The sequence below is a fragment of the Anabrus simplex genome, chromosome 1 (genome assembly GCF_040414725.1).
Source record: "Anabrus simplex isolate iqAnaSimp1 chromosome 1, ASM4041472v1, whole genome shotgun sequence".
Taxonomy (NCBI): domain Eukaryota; kingdom Metazoa; phylum Arthropoda; class Insecta; order Orthoptera; family Tettigoniidae; genus Anabrus; species Anabrus simplex.
Window position 1 is genome coordinate 284,315,033 of NC_090265.1, and position 16,973 is coordinate 284,332,005.

At 41.0% G+C, this 16,973-nt stretch overlaps 1 protein-coding gene across 1 annotated transcript in view; it reads right to left on the reverse strand.

The window, feature by feature from the left end:
- The window catches only part of Slik (Sterile20-like kinase), a 733,683-nt gene that overhangs the window by 597,952 nt on the left and 118,758 nt on the right, over nt 1-16,973 (reverse strand). Inside the window, exons 3-4 of the mRNA XM_067159768.2 lie at nt 16,317-16,484; nt 1,926-2,124 (exon numbers count right to left, since the gene is read on the reverse strand). Coding sequence (XP_067015869.2) covers nt 1,926-2,124; nt 16,317-16,484 — 367 coding nt within the window. The remainder of the gene's footprint in view (nt 1-1,925; nt 2,125-16,316; nt 16,485-16,973) is intronic.

The following is a 16,973-nucleotide window of genomic DNA, read 5'->3' on the forward strand; positions in this document are numbered from 1 at the left end:
TTTTCCTCCTCCCCATGAGCTCGATTGTTTGCGAGACCAGCAGGAATATTTCCTTTTACGTTGAGAAGATTTTCAAAATATTCCCTCAGGCTGTCCAGCGATTGCCTGGGATCTATTATGAGTTCACCTGAACTACCCAAAACACTATTCATTTCCCTTTTCCCTCCCTTCCTATGATTCTTTATTACTGTCCAGAAAGGTTTCCCTGCTGCTTCACCTAGCCTTTCCAGGTTATTACCAAACTCTTCCCACGACTTCTTTTTGGATCAAACAACTATTTGTTTTTTTCTGTTTCTTTCAGCTACATATAATTCCCTGCCTGGATCAGCCCTTGTTTGGAGCCAATTCTGATAAGACTTTTTTTTTTTTTTTTTTTTTTTTTTTTTTACAAGCTGCTCTCACTTCATCATTCCACCAAGATGTTCGCCTTTTTTACACACAGTTGTTCCCAGGCATTCCCTTGCTGTTTCTACTACAGAATCCCTGTATGCCACCCATTCTCTTTCTAAATCCTGAACCTGCTTACTGTCCACTATTCAGAACTTCTCACTAATCATATCCATGTACTTCTGGCTAATTTCCTCATCCTGGAGATTTTCTACCCTTATCTGCTTGCAGACAGATTTCACTTTATCCTAGGCCTAGAGATACCTGGTTCACTACAGATAAGATAGCGGTCGGTATCATAAAAAAAAAAACCGGAAAACCCATACATTCCTAACAGATTTCCTGAATTCGAAGTCGGTTAAGATATAGTCTATTATGGATCTGATACCCCTACCCTCCCATGTGTAACGGAGAATAGCCTTATGCTTGAAGAATGTATTCGTAACAGCTAAACCCATACTAGCACAGAAGTCCAGCAAACTCTTCCCATTCCTATTAGCTTCCGTATCTTCCCCACATTTACCAACTACCCTTTCATATCCTTCAGTTCTACTTCCAACTCTCGCATTGAATCATCCATTAGCACTATCCTATCCGTGCTGTTGACCTTGACCATGAAGTCATCCAATGCTTCATAAAACTTGTCAACTTTATCCTCATCTGCACCCTCACATGGTGAATACACTGAGACAATTCTCATCCTAATTCCTCAAACTACCAAATCTACCCACATCATTCGCTCATTTGCGTGCCTAACAGAAACTATGTTGCATGCAATAGTATTCCTGATGAACAGCCCTACTCCACACTCTGCCCTTCCTTTTTCAACACCCATCAAGTACACTATATAAACTCTTATCTCTTTCTCTTTATCTCCCCTTACCCGAATAGTATTTACTTCTAGCACATCCAGATGCATCCTCTTTGCTGACTCAGCCAGTTCTACTTTCTTTCTTCCATAAGCCCCATTAATATTGATAGCTCCCCATCGAATTCCATTTCGTTCGCCAGGTTGTTTCCCAGGAGTCCCTCGCCTGTCAAATGGGAGTGGGACTCCGTTACTCCCATAGGTCCGAGGCTTGCTTAAAATGTTTTCTTGGTAAATTCATGAAGCAGGATGCTACCCTACTTACAGATAAAAAAGTGAGGATCTCTCCTCTAACGGGTTAGGGACCACCGGTCGATTGTATAGTCCTAGCCTACAGCAAACAAGGAAGGCCAAGACTCAGAATATGTTCGAGATGCCCATTCCCATTCCGTAGCAACCGGTATCCCAACTCTCAGGACCACATATTAGGCCACTCAGCTGTTGCCCATGGTAAAAGAACCAACACGTGTCTACAGTAACCCATACCATGAATCATGGCATGCACTCAACAAATTAGATAAAATTCAACAATTTCATTGATATTACCATAGCTAAGACTTTTTTTTTAAAGGAACGTAAAAATGCAAGTCTTTTAACCCTGAGTTTGCATTATGGAAGAGCAAAAGCAAATAAATATCAGGATAAAATATGTATCTTCAAATGAACTTACCTAATTTTACTCCACCACCCATGGTGAGAAGAACATTGCCAGCTTTTAAATCTCTATGTATTATTTTACTTTTATGAAGGAATTCCAAGCCCTGACACATCTGCTGGCACACATAGGCTATCTGTAGTTCTGTTAACGGTTTTTCCAACTCCACCATAATGGAATCAACAGCTCCACCATCACAGTACTCGATCAACATCTGCAACATGATTAAAATTATGATAAGTCCCAAGAGTACAAACCTTCCCCTTTAATCAACTGTATTTTGGGATATGTATACATCATCCAAACACAAAAGTGAAATGATGCACTTGTAGTTAATACATATCTACTATGTCAGAATTAACCCACTGGTCTACTGCGAATTTTAGCTGCCAGCAACTTTCTTAGTAATCAGGCCTTGAAATAAGGAAATAAATTAATCCTAAAAAGTAACATACCACAGAACACCAGGCTCAGAAACAATTATACAGGGTATCTCATATAAACTCAGATCAAACGCACAGTATTTGTACTCTGCGCTACGGCAGCTGCCTCAGCTGAACTTACGCCGCACGTGGCCATCCTGCTTTAAGCGTGTATACAATCTTATATCAAACCTCACCTTATAAAAGATGCTGGAAGTGTGATCCGTCCTGGGTTATACAGGCACTGTATCTTGTAACCACATTCTGGCTGACGCGAGTGAGTTCTGCCACTGTAATGTTTTATTTCAATTCCTCTAATGTGTGAGGATTTGTTCGATGCACTTTTTCTTTCAGTTTACCCCACAAGTAAAAATTACACACTGTTAGATCTAAAGAACGAGGGGGAAGTAGACCCGCACTGATCACTCTGTCTGCTAACACTTTTGAGATTGTAAAGAGGGGAATCTTCTGCTGTATGAGCAGGGGCTGGATTTTGTTGAAACCACCCAAACAATTTTTCTTCTTCCATTAACTGGTGGAAGAACAGCGTCAAAATGTCCTCTTGGTACCTCTCTGCATTTACTGTTGTCTCGAGAAAAAAAAAAAAAAAAGAGGACCCAATTATTCGTCTTGGACTACCAGCACAACCAAACACCAATCTTCCTATTATAATGAGGGACTTCATAAACACCATTAGGATTTCCTGCACACCAATAGTGAGAGTTATGACTGTTCACCCAACCATTAAGATGAAACCAGAACTTTTACATATGGAAATATGGTGTTGCAATGATAACTGCATCACCATGTTAACAGCCGAGATCCAGACTGGCGATTCATGCTTGCCAGGTCAAACACATGCAGGCTGCTTGCAACGTCAAGAACTATGCGCACGCCTCCCATACTGCAGTTGTCGTAGCACAGAGTGCAAACACCGTGCGTTCAGTCTGGGTTTATATGAGAGACCCCTTACATGTTCCAATCTAATATTACCAAATTTCCTAACCTATCTCCATATTTTTCACTGCATGATAGATCCCTCAGGGCTATAATCTAACACTGTTTTGTCCTTAAGACAACAATTAGCACTGTCAAAATTACAATAACCCCTTGATTATACCTTGATTAATTTCTCTACATAGAATATACCAGAAGATACAGGATGAGTAACTTACCAACTCCAAACCTTTTCAAGTTGTCTGACTGTGCCACAAGACTAACATAATTTTAAACAGTTACCTCAACCATACGTCATTATTCTATTGCATACTGACGGTATTCAAAACACAACCCCAAGTTGGTATTGTGGGCCATATTCATTATTTCATCCAAAAGCTCTCCCTGGTATTGGGAGATTTAATGGAGGTTAGACTCCTGGCAGGTTATCACTTGTCAAATTACAATTGGTCACCAATGAATACTACCAGCTTATATACTGCAACAACATTTCTTACAAATTATAACTTCAAAATATCTACTAACACAAATTATAACCTTAAAATGTTCATAATAAAAGAAGACAATGTAAGAAAAACATTACATCAAAGCAGGATGAATGTTCCATAACTATTAAAATTAAGCTCCTTTAATTAACAATAGCTATTTCCACCTGTCACAGAACGTGTACAATTTGTAGTGCATTAAGTATTAAGGTAATTTACAACTAGTTTCACATTAAGTATTACGGTAACTTATAACTAGTTTTACATTAAGTATTACAGCAACTTACAACTAGTTTAACATAATAATTACACCACCACTACATACAGGAACTCCAGTTACACAAAAGTCCCATGTTTTTGTAATGCTGACTAGAGACAACCTTTTGGGAAAAAGGCTCTAATCTAAGACTTCTTCATATGACGTATTCCATCATCAATCACCCAATTTGAAAACAAATATTTGCCAGTCTGTCTTCAATGGTCTACCCCTTGCTTTATGTGAGTGATGTCCTGCTTAGATAACCAGGTTTCTACCTACATTGTTATTCAACACTTACAATGCTGGTTTGTAACTAAAAGCATTGTACATTTCTGGTCATTAAAACTGGAACACTCAAGACAACGCACTTGATGGACCCCGCATTGCAGGAATGCATATAGCAGGGTAGGGCAATGACATGATTCGTTTTTCAAGCAAGTGTCGCAGCAGGTGCACCAATGGCAATAAGGTCAGATAGTCACTGAAAGGTAGTGGCATTGTGTTTCCCTGTCAGTCACGAGCACAGATGGAATCACCATGCAGCATCAAGGAACGTAGTTATATGAACAGGTTTCTGGCTTTGAGCATGGTGCAATCGTAGTCTACTGGGACTATGATTCTCCTACCGTAAACTTGGTCCCCACGTTGGCAGAAATGCAACTGTAGTTATGCAGATATGAGATCAGTGGGTTGAAGAGGAATGGACTGAACGACATGCACAAAGCTAACGGATCTACTGCACCCACAAACACGAGAAATTATATCTGATATGTAGAGTGATTATGGACCATACAACAGATCAAACATACTAGTTCAGAATTCGTGTATGTGGCACATCAATCTGTGTCCACACACACATATTTCATCGCTGTCTGCAGCAGCAAGAAAACTTGTCCAAGCGTGCATTACTGCGACTGTAATGGTGTGCAGAATGTTAAGTCTAGAGTGATGACATCATCTTCTCCAATGAATCCTGCTTCTGCTTGCAGCACCACAATGGCCACATCTGCGAATGGCTGCACTGTGGCACATGCTGGCCAAGTCCTGCACTGTGCACCATCATACCAGCCCAGCAACCAGAGTAACGGTATCAGGTGCCAGTGGCTTCCAGTCCCGCTGACACCCAGCCCGCATCGCTGGTACAATAACCAACAACCGTAACACTGCGGAGGTGTTTGAGCCTATTGTTGTCTGCTATCTTCAGGCACAGCCTGGGGCCCTGTACCACCAGGACGAAGTGGTGCAGATCATCCGACAATTCTTGGATAACCACGTCATACTGTTTCCTTGGCCTGTTTGTTCATTGGATCTCTCACACACTGTAAACGTGTGGTCCGTGGTCAAACGACTGGCCTGCCACAAGGCATCTGCAGCCACAATGGAAGGAACATGGGTGGAGATAATGCAAACGGACATTCAAACACTCTTCCACTCGATGCCACATCATGTGGCAGTGGTTATCACCACCCGTGGTATTGACCGATTTTCCCATGTTCTGTATGCCGCACGGAACTGCACCTATGTATGATGGGTATTCTGTCAATAAATCTGGTTATGATGGCTCACATCCTTCTTGGTGTAGCAATTGTAATGGCCAGTGATGTATACAGGACAAAGTTGGGCTTTTCTTCTGCTAGCAGGAACATTGCCCTCATTCTCTGCCCCTTAAAACAAAAATCACCATCATCACTTTCTAATCTTCACATATTTCCATCCCAGTTTATCATTCTTGTTGCATTATATCAAGGATTCAAATCACTTAACGGAAGCTTTTGGACCTCTCAACAACAATCATCATGAACCTTTCTGGGTGAACAAGCAAGAGACCAAAGTAACTAGTGTATAGTGCAGCATTTTGCTATCATCTGCAAGCCATAAAACAAGGCTTATGAAAGTAGTCTGAAAAAATGTAATGTCTCCAGTCATAACATATCAAATATACTGCGCCTGTGAAATAGGCCAGTACAGTAAATGCTGAGATTACATACATCATCTTGAATTTCAAATGTCATTTACACACCTCATTCTACATCACAGTAATGTGATGTGAAAAGGCAGCGCGACAAACAAAGTTGCATCTCACACCACAAGCAAATAATCATGGCACTGGAATCACAGTCAGGAGTGCTGCATGTGTCAAGAACAAAGAAGACATTAGGGAACAGAAATTGTGTATCCTGTGACTCGCATCCACTTTCCAAACGCAGTGAAGCATAGTCTGGTGATGTGGTGCAGTTGATTGTACCTAGTAAAAGAACGCAACTTGAAAATGAAGATCCTGACATGCCGGTTGACAACATTCTCCTCATCATGACACATGTACTCTTCCACGAGTCGCACAAATAGTTTGTACTGGTAAAAGAAACAGACGTCAACAGGTGGACAAGGCTGGGTTTAGGTGGTTATGATTTTTGTGTACTAAGTTACACTCCAGTATCCAAAGACTTTCTTTGATAAATGTCTGTTTGACCAAACCATGAATCCAGCAAAAGAACAGATGTTTCCTTCAGTTCCGATTCCCTCATAATACATTCAGGACAAGAGCTGCACTGGTGCTGCAGTCGTATTCTATAGTAATGTGTCAGAAACATTGTCAAATTTATCACCTGCTTTCTGAAAACAGATGTGTGGACTTCGGTCCACATCAAACACAATGTCAGCACCGATTGCAAAAGCAGCAATAAAAGCTGTAAGTTTGCATACAAATCCCAATGCTGTGGTTCTCACAGAAGCATCATGAGTAACATTCTCTCAAGTAGGAAACTTATTTCTTTTTTTCTTAAGTGGAAACAACTTTCTCCCAAGTTCTGACCTAGTAAATAGATAACCTCCAAGTTTAAGAGTCTGATGCAAGTGTGATGAACTAGTATAACTTGGAAACAATTCTCTAACCCATGGGTAAATAATGAAAATATTGAGCTTGATTATTATTATTATTATTATTATTATTATTATTATTATTATTATTATTATTTGCGTAGTTATGAACGGACTTTATTTGGTATAAATTGTGGTCATAACAAAACATGTAAGGTTATGTCATGACACGTCTGCTGTATGTATATTAATATGAGTTTATTTAATGTAAGAACACATAATTAATAGTATATAATTTATTATTACCTGTAAATATGATGTAGAAATCCAGTGTAATGTTGTGCAACACACAGTAATAGTCCAGAACAATGCATCATGTCATTACAGTTGTATAGAAAATTCCATTCATTGTAAATAGATTACTGGAGACTACAAATTATGAGAAAACATGTTGTGTCATACTTTTCTAGAAGCCTGACTGGGCAATGTATATAAAGAGGCGGCCTTGGGAGTTAGAGTTGAGTTGATAGCGAGAGTCACTAGTGAAATTCGTGAACTCATGTTGTGATTCTGTTGTGTTGGTAATCGGTTGACATGCTACTGTAGAAGTCAAATATTCGTCAAGATGGCGGTTCATTAATATGTGTGTATAATGTGTATATAATTTGTAAATAAAATAGTGTACACAAGTGACAGCATCTCGTGTGTGCGCCTTTGAGGTTACAACAGTGGCGACCATAACAGGACTTGAGAATAATTTTCGGTAGTGAATAAGTAGAAATCAGAACAAAATGTAAGTAATACTGTAAAATATGTCCGTAAAACAGCTTACAGACAATCTCGCAAAGAGATATCTTCTGACAGCGCCTATAAGAAATCATTCAAGACATAGCTACGAGAAAACCTCATGAAGAAAACGGCAAAGATCCCAAAAAGGTTTTTATTGAGGTGGATGAAACACAGGACTTGTCATCGGAAGAAGAGGTAAATATAACCAAAATTTGTTTCAACTTAATGAGCATGATGACAGGCACTCAATGACAAGATCTCAGACATTAATTCACAAGTTAATTCCACCATAACAGAACAAATTTCGAAAGTAAATGACAAAAAAATCTCAGATGTTGATTCATGAGTTAATTCCACCTTAAAAAAACAAATTTCAAATGTAAATGACTAAATAACAGACGCTGATTCTGCAGTCAATTCCAACTTAACAGAACAGAATGATAAATTTCAGACAAAATTTCTCAACCTAATACAGTTTTAACTTGACCAATATCTCAAGTGTACACGAACATTTACAAAGTAGAACAGTGCCTACAATCGAAAATTTCAACCACAGATGATAAAATTTCATCCCAAATTAGTGATGTCACCAATCAATTAACACAGCAGATATCGGACATCAGGTCAAAACTGGGACAGATTGAGCAGATCGATAGTAGGGTAAGCCAGCCGGAATGTGACATCTCGAACTTCAAGGAGGAGGTGGAAATCCAGGTTTCCGATATCAAACAACAGTTTGAGGGGAGAATTTCTACCATTAAGGAAAATTTTGGGAGCTGTATTTCTGCCATTGAAGTAAAATTAGAAAACCGGATTTCAACCATCCAGGGAGATGTGCAGAATATGAGAGAGAGCATCCTCGAACAGGACCTATTAATCACACCTTCAACCCGCTCAAACCTAACAATCAATACAGAATACCTAGACCTGAAGGTGATTACAGAAAGCCTTCCGGAATTCCATTGACGAATGGAAGAGAACCCGACTAGCTTCATCGAGGGACCGGTCAGTCTACTACGAAGGACTAATCTGCCGGAAGACATCTTTATTCAACTCGTCACACCGAAGTTAAAGCGACAAGCCGCTATTTAGTGGAATAACTTGAAGGGATTAAATTTAAACTGGACTGACTTCAAGAAGGAATTCCTTGCTAGGTTTAATTCCAAAGGGGTGAAGAACTCTGTGAAAAAGAAGCTACTGACTGATGCATAACCCACCAGCATGAGAGCTAGCATGTTCGTCCTCCAGAAGTACCAGCTCTTCAAGCAGCTGCACCCTGAAGAAAACGAGAGCGAGATCTTACCAGACATCGTAGATGAATACTGAATTTTCACGACCACATTGTAATCGAAACAGACTTTCAACGTATTAGGTCATGTTTCGTACATGTAGTACGTGTTGAAGAGATGTTAAGTACAGAACAAAAATGGCCAGCCAGACACCAGTGGGATCCGAACCTACAACCTCCCGATTTCGCGTCGGTTGCTCTACCAATTGAGCTATGGTGGCTTGAAAGTCTGTTTACATATCGTAGAGCTACTCCACGATAAGATTAAACCCCTAGTGACAGTATCACAAGCGAGATCCTTTAATGATCTGCGTAGAATCATCACCCTGTTGGAAGAAAAACACAAGAGAAAAGCCACAGAAGAGACCAGCTTGGTTAGGAAATACTACAAGTGTGGGAGAGCGGGACACCTGAAGAACAAATGCCCCACTCTAGCGTCAGAGAAACTAAGTCTGACCCATTCTGGATTAAGGGGGGATGGGACCAGGAAAAAGAAGTTGCCTCAAGAAATGACAGACAAGTAGCCCTAGACAAGTAGGAAAGGGATTGGTCAGATTTTGAGCAGAACAGACCAACCTCACACAACTATCATCTTGAGGATAGGCAACGAGAATTTTTCAGCCATATTTGACAACCAAGCAAGCCACTCATTCGTGAATAGGAATGTTGCCTGATTACTACTGCCTATGAAGTCCCAAAATTTCAGAAGGGTAGTGGGAGCAGCAGACAGGGTAACCTATTCCATCCAAGGACAGACTAATCTAAACACTAAATGCATGGACCTCCTTTATTGTAATTAACGTTATAGTAATTCAGAACCTAATACCTCACATCACATTAGGTGTAATACACAGTGATCTTAGATTATGCAGTTCATGAAGTCTTTCTGCGAAAAGGTAGATGTCTGAGGGTCGTCTGGCATGATGGAAATCTACGGACTTGCAAGGACGTGGAAGTCGACGCAGACATCCAGTTGACGCATCTTCAACCAAGTGAAGAAAAGGAGCTAAGACACGCTTTACAGGACTTTCCAGAGGTCATCACCAATAAAATAGGATGGACTACCACTGTAAAGCATACCAATGAATGCAGAACTGCCTCACCTATCAAGCAACGCCCATATCTAATCAACCCAGATAAGCGCAACTTCAGCATTTGGAAGATTCATGGGCATGGTCTCATCGCACTCTCTACATCCTGTTGGGCCTTGCCTGTCGTCCTATCGAAGAAGAACGGGGAATACCGACTGTGTGTGGACTTCCACAAGTTCAACAAGAAGACCCTTAGTGACACCTACCCCATGCTTAACCTGAAAGACTCACTGAAACAAGTAAGTGGATCTAAGATTCTCAGCACACTGGATCTCAACTTTGGATATTGGCAAGTGGAGGTCGAGGAAAGTTCTAGGCCACTGACCACCGCCATGACACAGAGAGGATTGATACCAGTTTACAGTAATGACGTTTAGACTGAAGAATGCTCCTGCAACCTTCATGTGACTGTCAGGAAATGTTGGAGATTTCTGCCAAGTGTATCTCAATGGCATCTTAATCCACAGCAAGAATTTTCAAGAACACCTTGTGCATCTGAAGAAAGTGTTGGAAAGACTGAAGATTAATGGACTAACTTGCCAACTGGAGAAGTGCCACTTCGCCCCGTCCTGCTAGAATATCTTGGCCATGCCCTAACATCTGAAGGTTTAGAAAGGCAACCGGAGAAGAATCGACCTATCGAGGAAGCTGAACGCCTGCGGACCAAGCGACAAGTACGTCAGTTCCTTGGCTTGTCAGGATGGCATAGCAGCTTCATGCCACACTTTGAAAAGAAGGCAATACCACTAAACGATCTACTCCAAGGTACGTTGATGTATCCACAAAGATGCACACAAATGCTGTCAGTTGGTACACTTATTTATTTACAATTACAAACAAGTTATCCCTTAAACACGCACATAACCTAAATCACTGCCGTCGCAAACAAAACACCTCACACTGAATACATCAACAAACTATCATTTTAACAACTGCCTATCACAGAACCCATGGAGATTACAACCTTGAAACAGTTGACTGCTGACGGCCAAAGCATGTCAGTACAAACACAACACGTGGTCACAAGTACAACTCCTGTTAAACAATAACTCCATCTAAACAGTAACTCATCTCTACCATCAAGACCACCCCCTTATATATGTGCCTGGCCAGGCTTCTAGAAAGATATGTTACAAAATACCGTCTCGTAAATTCTAGAGTGCTTAATACATGGATATAATGTACAGAATATTCCCAATAGTTCTCGTCTACCTAGTACCATTCGCGATGTTACAGTGTCTTTCACAATACTGTAACGGATTACAAACCATATATACAGGTAATAATGAATTATATACAGGTTCTTAGATTAACTGAACTCATATAAATGTCTATATACAGTAAATGTTTCATGACATACATACCCACTCAAACAATACGATCATCAAGTCCAGGGCTATGACCTCCCAAGGGCGTTGCGGCCGTTCTCCTCGCTGACTGGGTTCTGCCTTCCTGTTGCTGGCCTTGGTGCAGGCACAAATGCAGCACCCCTTCACGTAGTCCAAGATATCTTTCCGCATGCTGACCCAGAAGAATCTTCTTCTGATAGACTGATACGTCTCTTCGCCTCCTGGATGTCCGGCATCAGTGATGTCGTGGAACTTCTCGAGGATGTCCGTCATGTGCTGTCTGCGGATCAACACTACTGCAGGCATGTCAGAGGTGTGAGATCTGTACATCAAGAGTCCTCCGTCAACCCAGAAGTTCTTGTAGCACATCTTGAATTCCTTCGGGACGAGTCGACTATTGGTGTTCTGCCTCCTAATCCACTGCAGCATGGTCATACAGGGCTTGTCTTGTTCTTGCCATTGTTTGATTACTCCTAGATCAAGTTCCTTCTTGATGATCATAAAGACAGGTTCCTTAGGCTCACTCTGGTGTTTTCGTGAGAACTCCCTGTCGACAATGGTGCTCCTAGCTTCAGGTCCCATTGCCGGCTGCCTAGATAACCTGTCTGCTCCTATGTTCGTCAGTTGTGGGACGTGACACACATCAAAATCAAATTCTGCGATTAACAGAGCCCATCGCATCAATTTAGATTTTGAGCCAGAGACTGAGTTCAACCATTTGAGAGCGGCGTTATCGGTGTAGAGCTGGAACTTCCTTCCCTCCATGTAGCCTCCGAATTTGCCCATGGCCCACACCACGGCTAAGGCTTCCTTCTCGGCAGTGCAGTAACGTTGTTCAGTGGGCAACAGCTTTCTGCTGGCATACTCGATGACGTCCCTTCCGCCATCACTCCTCTCCTGGAATAACACTGCTCCTAAGCCGGAGTCGCTGGCGTCCGTCTGCAGGCACATCTTCCGTTGAGGCTCGGGATGGGCTAGACCGGAAGCATTGCATATCGCAGCCTTAATGTCTTGGAATGCTGCCTCTACCTTGCTGGTCCATCGGAATGGGCAGTTGTTATGGATTAGAGCGGTGAGTGGTATTGCCTTCTCTTCAAAGGGTGGCACGAAGCTGCTATACTATCAAAACAAGCCAAGGAACTGACATACTTGTCGCTTGGTCCACGGGTGTTCAGCTTCTTCGATAGCTTGATTCTTCTCCGGTTGCCTTTCTAAGTGTTCAGATGTTAGAACATGGCCAAGATATTCTACGTGGGACTGGGCGAAGTGGCACTTCTCCAGTTGGCAAGTCGGTCCATGAACCTTCAGTCGTTCCAGTACTTTCCTCAGATTTACAGGTGTTCTTGAAAATTCTTGCTGTGATTTAAAATGTCGAGATACACTTCGCTAAAATCTCCAGCATATCCTGATAATACCTTATCCATCAGTCGCACGAAGGTGGCAGGAGCATTTTCAATCCAAAAGGCATTACTGCAAACTGGTACAATCCTCTCGGTGTCGTGAAGACAGTCAGTGGTCTAGAACTTTCCTAAACCTCCACTTGCCAGTATCTGGAGTGAGATCCAGCGTGCTGAAAACCTTAGACCCACTTCTTTCAGCAAGTCTTTTAGGTCAGGCTAGGGGTATAGGCATCACTAACAGCCTTCTCGTTCAATCTGCGGCAGTCCACATGCAGTCGATACTGCCCATTCCTCTTCTTCAGCAGGACGATAGGTGAAACCAAACAGGATGTCTGCTCTTCCATCTCTTGAATCTTCTAAATGACGAAGTTGCGCTTATCCAGATCGATTGGATACGGACGTTGCTTGATGGGTGAGGAGGTGCTGCATTCAAAGATGTGTGTTACCTTGGTAGTCTATCCTATTTTATTGGTGATGACTTCCGGAAAGTCCTTTAAGGTGTGTCTCAGCTCCTCTTCTTCACTCGGTCGAAGATCGTTAACTGGATATCTCCGATGTAATCCGACAAATGATTGATTGAATAACCTTACATAATTAGTACAAACCAAACTTAAAATAAATGGTGGTAGTGCAACACGTTAATTTATCTTATAACTTGGTATTATTCTTTACTATTCTATAGGCCTACAGTCTTGATAACGTAACTTTTAACACGTTTCCAAGTAATTAAGCAAAATAATAATAATAATAATAATAATAATAATAATAATAATAATAACAATAACAATAACAACAACCTGAAATTAAGAGGTAGCATAAAATCTCAAAACAATATCTTCATTAATGGTGAGATAGTCCTCTAGAGGTTATGTTCACTCTCTCAATCAAAGGAACAAAAATGAAATTTATCAATCAAGAAAAATGCGAAGACTTCAAGAATGAAAGGAAGGAAACAGCTAAGATCATAAGAGCCAAGAAGAGAAAATATGACAGAAATAAGGAGAAAAAGGTGGAAGAAGAGTTTAGAAAGAACACCACAGAGTTTTACAGAACTCCGCAGGAGGAATCCGCTGCCTCATTGAAGACATATGGAAAACTGGAAAGAATCCAAATGACTGGAAATGTGCACTCATACACCCACTCCATAGGAAAGATAAACAAATGGACCCAAACAACTACAGAGGAGCTACAGAGATATCAATCACCAAGTCTTTGCTTCAACCGAACAAATAGAAGTACAGTTTCTAACAATAAAGAAAAATGCCAGCTCTTGGCAGACTGTTTTAAAGCCTGGCTAAAGTATGAAGAACCTCTGGAAAGACCAGATTCCCAGAAACAAATCAACAATAATCCAAATTCCAAAACACCAAACCTTGATGAGATCAAGTAGATAATCAAGGAACTCAAAGATAAAAAATGCACCAGGTCAAAATGGCATTAAGGCAGAAATGTTGAAGATCGGACTCTGACTGATTCTGATGGTTCCGTCAGCTTCCACTTCGAACGCTTAGCGCTGTACCACGTCCAGGGAGCCATCTGGTGATGAATGAACGTACCATTTCCACTTCTGTTAGGTAACGTCAAAATTCAAACTTCATTGTTTTAGCAGCCTTTCTCGTGGACAGTTGAGGTTTTCTTCTGATGACGCAGAGCAAAGTTCTCTACGAAAAGTAATGAATTTCTCCTTATTTTCTTGACACGGCATAAGCCCAACAGCCTATATCATGTCTATAAGTACGGGCCGCAAAATCATCAATGGCAACAATCTGCATCAAGTTGTGTATGCCATCAAGTCTTCTATATCAACTTCTTCTCCTTAGATGAACACTGCATTTCTCTATCCCACCACCATGTCCCTTATCAATACTACCACAAAATGTTTCGTTTTCCCCAAGATCTTTCCAGCAACCATGTGTACATGTTTCACCTTATTATTCAAACATTTTATCCCTTGTCTGACTAAGGTTGACTGATGATAACCAGGACTGTTTCTATTTCATTCTCTTGAGCATTCATTTCCCCACCATTTGAACTGATCTTTGGGGTTCTGATTTTGTTCGCCTCAAACGTCCAAATATCTGGTACAGGCAAGTAGTGTAGAGGACTAATGCAGTCACATGGAATGATTCTAGTATCAGTTGCAAACCTCACATCCCACCATCACAACATTCCAGAAATCAATCCAAGTTGCATCTCCACCGCTGGAGAAGGTGGTTAGATACCTTGGACCAATCTTGGAAAAAGTGTTTGTCACAGTAAGATCATGGACTTCTGTAAAATCTAGAACAAGGAATGCATCATCATCCTGTATATCTTACCAGAGTCCTCTAAGACACCATAAGTAGGGTGTTGTTTTTACTTTTTTTTTTAAATAAGAAGTTGCTTTACGTCAGACTGACACAGATAGGTCGAGATTCAACCTACCAGTATCACTGACAAAGAATGTGGTTACCAAAGACTTGCAAGGTTCGCCATCAATAGTAAGGCAATATTTATACACTTATTAATGTAATCAGTATACTTTGTCCCTACGGGCATACTCCTCATGGGAGAATTGTTTATTCTCTGAATAAATTTATATATATATTGTCATGGTTATAGCGTCCGCCATGCCAACTGGCTATGGGCCCGGCCCAGCACTGTATAGGCCCACCCCTTACGCTTCAACCGCGCCAATCACAAGCAGCGATTAAGTGCTGGGCAGGCCCTTCTCTCTTCTGTCTGTGGTCGCGCCGCATGGGACGAGGAAATTACTTTACTATTAATCTGGAGTCTTCCATCTCGCGAAGTTCCTGGGTTCATTGAGCATCCAGACTGTTCTAGAAGGGCTGGCGCAGGTATATAAGAGCAGTTACTTGCCTGCACTCAGTCAGTGAGAGTTAGACAGAGAGAGTGAGTGAGTGAGGAGTGAGATTGAGTTCGCTGGTGTGAGTTAAGGAAGAGCGCAGTCAGTGATAGCCTGGGCTGAGATGTCAGCCTGATGGAGTATCCGCCTGTTGGAGCAGAGGACACATTCCTGTTTCCCTGACGTAATGTGTGCAAGTCCCTTGAGGCCGGCTGCTGGAGAAGAACCTTGGGTGTTCTGGAGCAGCGCAGAGGAACACTGGGTGCCGACGTGTGCAGAATGTGAACAGATTTCGACGGGTTGAGTGAACAGCGGATATTATCCCGACCTGCGAGACTGACATGTAGGCTGTGGACTGTGACAGTGCTAACGAGTGTGACTGAGTGGCTGAGTGAGTGTAGTGTAAATAATCGATGTCTGTGTGTGTGCCAGTGTAGATGGAACATGACAAACTAAGAGAGAGAGCGCAAACCGTGTAAGTGTGTAACCATGTACTTGTGTACGTTGTAAGCTCGGCTATCGTCTGTGTGTGTGCATATCTGTAATTGTAGTGCTAAGTTAATAAATCTTAGAAATTGGACGCTACCAGGTTCTGTACTAATTTATTTATTTATTTATATTTTATAACTATACAATTCAAGAACCAATTTCTTTTTAAATGTGAAACACTTATGTATACATAGGGACAGTAATATTGAACTTACCCATAGCTTTCCATCATGGAAGTAGGCCTCATGAAGATCTACTATGTTTGGATGTTTACATTCCGACAAAATATCTATCTCAATCATAAAGTCAGAAAGATCATCTTCGCCTTCGAGAGCACACATCTTGGCTGCAGCATATTTTGAGTTGTTTTCTCGTGACTGAGCCTAAAAGCAACAAGTAGAATCAAAATGACAATGAACTTGAAAGCTATAAAAACTGCAAATAAGAAAATGTAGATAAGTATATTCAGTTAGGTAATGATTATCTCAGAGACCTTCCTACATGTAACATAGCTGTTATATAATAAATATATGCACTACAAAAATATATGTTAAGTATGAATAGAAAAATGATTAAATTCTTAGAGTGAAAGAGTTGATAAGACAATCATCATTCAATGTGTCTTCTTGAGAAATAAAATACTGCCAGTTTCTTTAATGTAAATCTTCCTCTCATCTATTTTTTTTTCCATTGATTTTAGTAAAAATTGTGCAGAAGGTCCTAAATCTTGTATTGTTCTTAATCCACTAATACCCATCGTATACTATACGCAAAACATACTTTCCAAATTACAGTATGTCTCTGTCACCTTCAGTGCCTTGCAATTGCTAAAGCCACCATTAAGCACATCAGGGTCATCAATGATGCAGCCT